The sequence below is a fragment of the Vigna unguiculata genome, chromosome 7 (genome assembly GCF_004118075.2).
Source record: "Vigna unguiculata cultivar IT97K-499-35 chromosome 7, ASM411807v1, whole genome shotgun sequence".
Classification (NCBI taxonomy): Eukaryota; Viridiplantae; Streptophyta; class Magnoliopsida; order Fabales; family Fabaceae; genus Vigna; species Vigna unguiculata.
The window spans coordinates 14,928,934-14,937,922 of NC_040285.1; the positions used below are offsets into that span (position 1 = coordinate 14,928,934).

Below are 8,989 nucleotides of genomic sequence, written 5' to 3' on the forward strand. Positions count from 1 at the left end.
AAAGGATTAGATCTAAACTTTTATATGATTATTATAATAAGAAAATGGATTCATCAAAGGAATAACCTTATTAACATTTGTTTTGTTCATTAGGAAGGAGCATTTAGTCACTTTTCAAAAATTAAGAATCAAATCCTAATCACTTTGATTAAACAACACGAGTCTATCATTATTTACATAAACTTAAATTAGTATTTTATTAACAGTTTAACCTAATTATACATTGCCCACCTAGTAAATAAAGGAGTTGACTTACACAATCTGAGTTTTAAATAATTGACTAATACGAAAATTCTAATACTGGTTAAAGAAGTTCACTATCAAAATTATATACGATAAGTCAAAATTCTCATACAGGTAATGCTTCAAACTTAAGCTCTAATTTTTAATCTTAGTGGTATCATCAACATGTTAACTTGCGTTTTAATAAGCATTCAGATTATTTCCAGAAAAATAAAAAGAAAGAAAGAACACTATGTTTAAAACAAGTTTATCATGTTATTTTATAATTTTCATTAAATTTAGTTTCCAATGGGTGAAGGAAATGTGTATGGCTACGCGTCTTGGGCTGAATAGCATTTTACTTAAACGCGTTTAGATAGTGATTAAAAGTTATATTCAAATATAGATTTGCTTATTTTAGAGTTATAAGATAACCTTTATTTTAATTTATTTAATGTAAAATTGCTAAACACAAGTAAAGTATATATTTAAATTGATTATAACTAAAAAAATCACTTTAGAATGAATATGACGCGAAGACTAATTAACATGGCAAAACAAGAAAAAAAGGCATTCTTTTAATAAAAACAGAAATTTATACTAAAGTAGTGCAGGAAAGTGAAACAGGGTAAGATATAGAAGTCGTAACAGTTGAATATTGATCAGCATAAAAACAAAATTTCTCCAGAAAATTATCTGCTACTTAAACTTGAGCAGCTTCATGGCAAATAATCATATCCAAGGACTGTTCATGAAATTACTTACTCTGGGATTAAAACTCAATTACTAATTTCCTTATTTGCAGAATATGGTGCCTGCCATCATAGTGGATGAACCAGGAAACCTGGCAGAACAAAATTTAAGGTTAAAATCAGTCACAATTTCTCCAATTTTTAAGATTAAATACATATCTCTCTGCATTTCAACATTCTATTTAATTAACAGAAAGAAGAACTTTATAAGATAGTCACCAAAATAAACCTACGTGTCTGAAGCAATATTTGGGGGAATTCATTTTTCAGACCCTATCATCACCAGTGGTAATAATGTATTTTTAATATAAACATTCAAGTGAATAAAGCTTGAATAGGCCTTACTGCAAAATCGAGCAAAACAAAACAATTTCAATGAGACAACTCTTCACCTTCTTCGTATCTCATGCAATTCCACAGAATAGCAATGGCATGCTTGAGACCCAAACCCAATCATATAATCAAACCACTCCAAGAATTAAATAATTACCAGAAAATTAATAAAATAAACAGAACGAATAATTAATTACCCCCTCCCGTTCAACCAATCGCCGTCCGCCGCGGTGGAAGGAAGCAAATGCAATCTGAACCAATCCTCGGCGCATGAGAAAAAGCTTAAAAGGGGAAAATTTTCCATCTTCATTTTGGGAAGATAATTATAAAACGGGAGGGTAATTGAGTAATTTAGGTCAACCAAGGTATTTTAGTAATTAGCTGAACTTCATAGGGGCAATTAGAGAGAAGAAGCACTATAAATAACGAAGTCCCTGACCCGCTGCGCATTCTCTTCTTCTCACATTTTTCTCTTACATTCTCTCTTTTTCGCTCTCTCTCTCTCTCTTCCTTCTCTCTCATCTTCTCTGTTCTCTCTCTACCTCATCTCTTATTTTGTTTTTATTAAATCTTGATAATTGCCAGATTCCGGCCACAAGTTTCTCTCGTCCCTGTCTCTCTCTCCCATCACATCGTCTTCACCATAGCGTGCCCCATCCGTTTTGTGTCAATTTATCCTTTTACCCCCTGTATTTTCAAAATTTACCTTTTTACCCCTCACTTTTCACCAGAAGATAGATAAATAATTACCGTTGTTTTTTTCTTTTTTTTTTATTGTTTGAAAACAAAACTATTTGTGTCAGTTTTGTTTTGAGGGTGGTTTGGTAGTGACGTGGCATGCGGATAGAAAGCCATGAATACCAAAACGATGCGTCTCCCCCCACGTCGTGTGTTGACACCTACCAATAAGCGCAAAGAGAGAGATGACCCATTTGACAGGCCCAAGCCCATACCCGCACCACCCACCACCAAAATACTCAAGCCAGATAGGCCCGTCGACCCGATCACCGCCACCAGCAAAGCCGTCTTCGTGGAGCCCAAGCCCTCCAACCAACTCTTAGCGGGCTACCTGGCCCACGAGTTCCTCACCAAAGGCACCCTACTGGGTCAGCCCTGGGCCCCACCAAAAGGAAAGTCGACGGAGGACGGCGGCGAAGAAGCAGAGCCTACGGCGGCGCCGCCGCCGTACCAGCGGACGGAGCAGGAGCGGGAAAGGTACGCCGAAGTGGCGAGTTTGTTGAAGGGTGGTGGGACCCAGCTCCCCGGCGTGGTGAACCCCACCCAACTCGCCCGTTTCTTGCACTTGTGATCTAACGCTAGAAAACCACTGGGAGAGTCCTATCGGACACGTGGAACGATCCCATTCGCTCTCCCCGTTTTGTTCCTCCCGAGACAAAACGAAACCGGGGAGAGAAGTTTCTCCTCCATCGCTCTCTTTTCTTTTTCTTTTTTTCTTTTTTTTTTAATCTGAGACAGATGGAAAAGGAAAATTTTCTGATGCATGCAAGTTGTATGTATGTCATCCTCTTGATGTATGCATTCTCATGCAAAGTACATGCTTTTAGTTTCAACCATTTCATTTGTTTCCTCTGTTTTATTATTACTCCTTCTCTGCTGAACAAATCTTCATGGTTTATCTAATTATCTTACTTTGTTTATTTCTGTTTCTGCTCTTTGGTTTGATTAGATGATTGTTATGTGTACAATTAATTAGACTCTGTTTAAGCATTGATGATACATAGTTGATTCAAGTAACGCACGTGCCACATTTTTAACGCCCAGATAAAACACTTGTAATAAGGAAGAAGAAGATGGTTATGGAGTTTCAGTTATGCCTCATTTAAATGTGTGAAGAAAGATGCTATTAATTGAAACGGTGTTGATTATTCTGGCATACACGGAATCTGATGCGGGAAAGGAAAAGTGTGTGTGGTTTTTTTTTCTTGAATTGTTTCACGCACTTACATAAACAAAGAGTGTTCATTATTAGTATGACGGTTTGGTGCATGAAAATTAAGTGTTTGTGTTATGCTTTGCGAATTTTCTTATCTGCTGATGCAAGATTTTTAGAACTGATTAGGGTAGTTGTCACTGTACTTACCCCTTTTTTTTTATTTATCGCAATTGAATCTGTTCTGTAGAGTTTGTGTATGTGTTTCGGATAATGTCTAAATCTAATTTGAAACCAATTCAATGCATTCAATTGGGAAACTGATTCAGTTTTTTTTTTCTTCCGACTTATGTTAGATTTTAGACAAATTCTATTTATTAGACTATTTTTTAATTCAAGCCTTTACATCGTTTCAATTTAAATCTGACTTCTGAAGTGAAGTAGAAGTTAATTTATAGTAATGGGTTTGGACTGGTGCATAATTATTTTAAAATAGTTTTTGTGATGAAAAGATTGTTTTTGTAAATAGATTTAACTTTGAAAGCCCAGTAATTATTTAAATTTTATAATAACTACACTTTAATTTTTGTTATGGTTGGAATAAATTAAATTAGATTAAATCTCTTTCACGCCCTTGAAGAGACAAGCATGTTTTCGTATAACCATGCCTTAAGTCTTATTACAGTTAGAGTTGAATAGGTATTCACTTTTAGTATAAAAAAATTACAAGATTTACCAATCGAAAGAAACACCTTTTAATGACTTTTAAAATAATTATTATAAAAACTATTAACTAAAAGCCACTAAATAATCGTATATAGTAACACGTAATTGGAAAATATGTAAACAGTGATGATGTTATCCGAAGGTTTCATGAAAGAATTTTTCTCAAATTAATTAAATTTTTCAAAAAAAAAAAAATTACCCTTCAATATAATTTGTAAGGTTGTATTATAGAAGTTAACAAATTTATCATAATTTATGTTGTCTTCCACTTCCACAGTTCTAAGGGTTTAAAAGGGAGGAATTTCTTATGAAAAAGTTGTTTTTTCCAAATTAAATATATTTTGAAAAATAATTTTTCATTGTATAACTTATGAGGTCTCAAAGTTAAAATTTATTGTAAATCACAATTTCTGATTTAATGATAACTTAGAAACAGTTACATTCTACCCACTCCACAGTAGGGTTCAAGAGAAGGAGGTTTTCTTGTAATAATTAAAAATTTTCATAACATTTTAATGTACAAATTTTATATCAATTTTTCTAATAATTATATTCATGGTAATGATTAAAGAATTAAGAAATAATAATAATAAGTATACAATTTAATGTCATTGAAGTATTTATTGAAATGTTTAATAAATATTTATTACCTCTTTTCCTATTTTGTATTTAAAGTAGTAATAATCCATTAGACTAATTTATATTACTTTTTATAAATGATATATAGTTTTAAAGGGTTAATTTTTTTTTAATTCTTTAAAATAAGATATATTGTTTGTATCAATCTCACAAATTTAGAACATTATTTTTTTTATTCCTCCTTTGGCACAAAAATGTATCATTCTAGTATTGTTATGGTTTGCTCTGTTAAACTAAAGTGCTATGCATGTTCATGATGATTCAATATGTCATCATGTTTGGAATTTGATGTGCCATAACAAAAATTTCATTTACTTTTTAAAATCTCGGAAGGAAGAACAAATATGAAACTTTTTCATCTTCGTTGTTCATTAAGAATGCAACTTGCACAATAGCACCAGCAAACACTAAATTTGGATTTTCTAATTTTTATTGTTGTTATTTTCTATATATTGTATTATTAAAATATATTGACATATGATTTTTCTGAGAACAAAAAATAGTATTTTACGAGTAATAGTGTTTTAAAATAACGAGACCATATTATTTTAATAATGATATGTTTATTATAAATAAAAATTTTATAAAGAGATCTTTTTATTTCAAAATATTTTATCTCTCTAAAAATCTCTCTCTAAGCTACCTGATTTCTTGTTCATTTGTTTGAAGATCGGAGACCGCTTGTGTGATCCTTGCAACAAGATCTTCAAGTTTATCCGATCAATTTTTCCATTTGAGTAAGTTGATTTTCAACTTTTTCTTTTGTGTAATTTTTTATCATCCTTGCTTGCATGTGTCTCTCTTTGAGGTTGCATGTATTCCTTTAGTCTTTTGTTTGGTTTTCTCTTGATCAATGGTGATGAAGGTATGATCTGATCATTTTTGTAGTATTTCTATGTATAGATAGAGTATCACGTGGTTTGGGGAAGGTTTTGGTGTTGTTAGAGTCAGACGAGCTTTTCACTAGGTAAGGGAAACTAGTCTTTGTCTTTGCGTGTAAGTTTGATAAACATTAATATTTGCAAGCTTGTGGTTGATTGAGTTTGGTAATGATTACTGTTAGTATGAATGATTTTAGTATGTGAATTGTTTGATGAATTATGTATGATTGGTTGATTATTTTGAGGTAACTGGGGAAATTTAGGATTTGAGTCATTGATAAAATTGGTACCAAATCCTATGATTAACAATTTTTAAACCAATACCTAAAGGAGGAGTACCAATTTGAGTTATGAAACAAGTCCAAATTGTCCAAAAACCTTAAATTGCATTTTTTTTAAATCTTATGTAGTGTTGAGCCCCATAATGTTGTCGCTGAACGCTAATTTTTACAAGTTGATTGGCGTTGAGCGCTGGATATGTGACGTTGAGCGTTGGAGACCACTGTAGACCTGGGAGCATTTTAGCTTTATGGCGTTGAGCACTGACATTCTAGCATTGGGCACCCATTTTTATGAGACAAATGGCGCTGAGTGCTGAGATGTTGGCACTAGGCGCCCATTTTTACAAGGCAAATGGCGGTTAGTGTCAAATATGTCTTATTTTGCCTGTTTTTCATTGTTTGGTTGTATTTGGGTGTTTTGTGTTTGAAATGAAGCATATTTATGGTTCTTGTTATGATGAATTGAATAGAATCTGTTGTGGTAAGCATATAAGATGAAGTTGGAGGATTTCAAGGGAAATTCTTAGTGATGGTATTATTAGTGTATGCATTGATAAATGAGATGTCTAGAAGGAGGTATTTTGAACTCTAATAATCATTCACACTCAAATAGAGTATAATAAGTTATGTAGTGAGAGTATCAAGAAATCTTAACCATTGGACTTGTTCTTTGGTCTTAAGCATGAAAGGGATTAATCTTTTGTGGTTGACTGATAACCCCATGTGGCTTTGAACTTTGCGGAGTCTAGAAACCATCACAAGTGCACACTTTGATGAATCCTATATCAATGACATGTATCGGGATAATTGAGTTTAGTGTCAACTACTATTTGTGTATAATCATGTATTGTTAATATATTGATGCTAAAGTGATATGATTTATTTTCTTATGTACAATTCTCTTTCTATATTAGTTTACCCTGTGATTTATGTGTTGTTTGACTTTCTTTTGCAATGATCACTTCATTGTGTGACTAGAGGAGGACACACTTAAGGATGCATGCTTCTCTGATGGACAATATTGAGATTGCTCAATAAAGTTATATCTTGATTATGTTTAAGAATAGTTATATATATATATATATATATGATTATTATTTTATAACTATATTAATATTTTATATAATTTTAACTATCTATTTTTTACTTTATTATAATATTAATATTGTACTTAATAGTTTCCACTGAATGTTACAATTTTAATATTTTAAAATATATTAAAAAAATTAATACATCAAGATTAGCTTATTTTAAAGGTGTAGTAGACAAATAACATTAGAAAAATAACATTAGAGAAATAACACTAAAAAAATCAACAAAGAACATTCATTATCCATTTGTAAAATAATAATGAACAAAATTAATAGTCTAAATTAACAAGTCCCTTTTTTTATCATCAACTTGTTTTTATTAATCATCAAGTTTCACTGTCATACTTGTAATATATGTATATTCTTTTCTTTTGTTCAAATTATTACTAGTTTGGCCCAATTGTTCTTTAAATCAAACTAAGTCTGCGTTCAACGTTTTACATATATAGGAATAGGAATTGAAACTCTAATGTAAGTTTCATTCAAGTATATCTAGTAGAGTAAGTTTTATTGTTTTTCATCTTTTAGACTTTTAATCACTGAACTCTTTATTCTATACATGAATAGAAAATCATTACATAACATTATTCATTTAATAAAAAATTTCCCATCTATCATATTATAAAACATTTTACTCGTTTACCTTTTCACTTCATGTGTAGTGCATAAATTGTAGGGTATTTTGAAAAATCAAAAAAGTTAACTCTCTTTGGTACATTCCAACTTTCTTTGAAGTTATTATTTTAAGGTTAAAATACTCCATTGGTTCATGTTTTTGTTGAAAAATCTCAAATAGGTCATAAGATTTTTTTTAGTCTCAATTAGGTTCATATTTTTTAAAATGTGTAAAAATTAGACTCATTCCGTTAGTATAGTGTTAACGGTGTTAAGGATATGCCACGTGTCAGCTTCTCATTTTTTTTAATTTTTTAATTTTTTTTTAATTTATTTTAATTTATTTTTAATTTTTTTAATTTTTATTTTTGAAAATTATTCATGCCACGTGTCACATCAATATTGTGCCACGTGTCAAGTCAATAAGGTGACACGTGTCAAGTCATTGTTTGAATCTCAATTTGGTTCATATATTTGTTATTTTAATTATATTTCAATCCATTTTTTTTTAATTTTTAATTTCATCCTCTCCAAATTGAGATCAAATTTAACTTTTATATAAATTTTATAATGATATTTTTATTAAACATTTTAATAATATTAAGTTTATTTTATATTTTGTTTTAAAATTTTAAAATATTTATTTTAACTTGTTACAAAATTTTTTTAAATAATTTATATACAAATGTTAGAGTTGGTTTAAAATTAACAATTTTATAAATTTAAATATAAAATTTTAAAACAATTTTGTAAAAAGTTAAAATAAATATATTTAATAAATTTTAAAAAAATAGACTGAAATGTAATAAAAATAACAAATATATGGACCAAATTGAGATTCAGACAATGATTTGACACGTGTCACCTTACTGACTTGACACGTGGCACAATACTGACGTGACACGTGGCATGAATAATTTTCAAAAAAAAAAAATTCAAAAAAATTCAAAAAAAATTAAAAATTTTTTAAAAAAATTCAAAAAAAATGTGGAGTTGACACGTGGCACATCTTTAACACCGTTAACTCTATACTAACGGAATGGGCCTAATTGTTACACATTTTCAAAAATATGGACTTAATTGAGACTAAAAAAAATCTTAGGACCTATTTGAGATTTTTTAACAAAAACATGAACCAATAGAGTATTTTAACCTTATTTTAAAACATGGAACAACGTAATATATCAACTAAATAAATCAAAACATGTATTTCAATTTATTTTTTATATGTAAACATATACGACAATACACGAAGAATATCGGTATGAAGTATATAAGATGAAATATTTCACTTTCAGAACAAATAATTCATAAATTACCTGTTGACAAATTTTCTTTTTTGACAATCTTAACAAAGTTTTTAAAAATGGAATTAAAGTAGATTAATTTTTATTTTTTAATTAAAATAAAATAATAAAATAATATTTTTTTACCTAGATGAGAAACTTTGCTAAAACTTTGTTAAAAACACTTTGTTAATCTATAATAGCTCTTCATTATATCCCTTACATTATTGGTTTGTTTTTAGTTGTTCGATTTTTTAGAAGTTATTATTACC

At 29.8% G+C, this 8,989-nt stretch overlaps 1 protein-coding gene and 1 long non-coding RNA gene across 8 annotated transcripts; one reads left to right on the plus strand and one right to left on the minus strand.

Annotated features, from left to right (window-relative positions):
* Positions 1-798: 798 nt before the first annotated feature.
* On the minus strand, positions 799-1,635 carry LOC114192508. The gene is made up of 2 exons (XR_003606111.1): positions 1,505-1,635; positions 799-1,066 (listed from the first exon to the last, which is right to left on the minus strand). It is a non-coding gene; the product is annotated as an uncharacterized LOC114192508 (long non-coding RNA).
* A 127-nt stretch (positions 1,636-1,762) lies between these two features.
* On the plus strand, positions 1,763-6,615 carry LOC114192507. Of its 7 annotated transcripts, none has more exons than XM_028082247.1 (4): positions 1,763-2,522; positions 5,233-5,300; positions 5,452-5,530; positions 5,855-6,615. In XM_028082247.1, the coding sequence occupies exons 1-4, from the start codon at positions 2,161-2,163 to the stop codon at positions 5,886-5,888; spliced, it is 543 nt and encodes a 180-aa protein (XP_027938048.1). In that variant the 5' UTR covers positions 1,763-2,160; the 3' UTR covers positions 5,889-6,615. The 7 variants fall into 7 exon arrangements, with proteins under 7 accessions (XP_027938048.1, XP_027938049.1, XP_027938050.1 ...); XM_028082248.1 differs by having other exon boundaries at positions 5,467-5,530; XM_028082250.1 differs by having other exon boundaries at positions 1,764-2,522; positions 5,899-6,615.
* The last annotated feature ends 2,374 nt before the right edge of the window (positions 6,616-8,989 follow it).

Bases quoted from the DNA above. Each gene is read 5' to 3' on its own strand.
- LOC114192507 (XM_028082247.1), top strand. From the start codon at position 2,161: ATGAATACCAAAACGATGCGTCTCCCCCCACGTCGTGTGTTGACACCT. The intron at 2,523-5,232 runs GTACGCCGAAGT...ATTTGTTTGAAG, and splicing joins ACGGAGCAGGAGCGGGAAAG to ATCGGAGACCGCTTGTGTGA. The intron at 5,301-5,451 runs GTAAGTTGATTT...TCATTTTTGTAG, and splicing joins CGATCAATTTTTCCATTTGA to TATTTCTATGTATAGATAGA.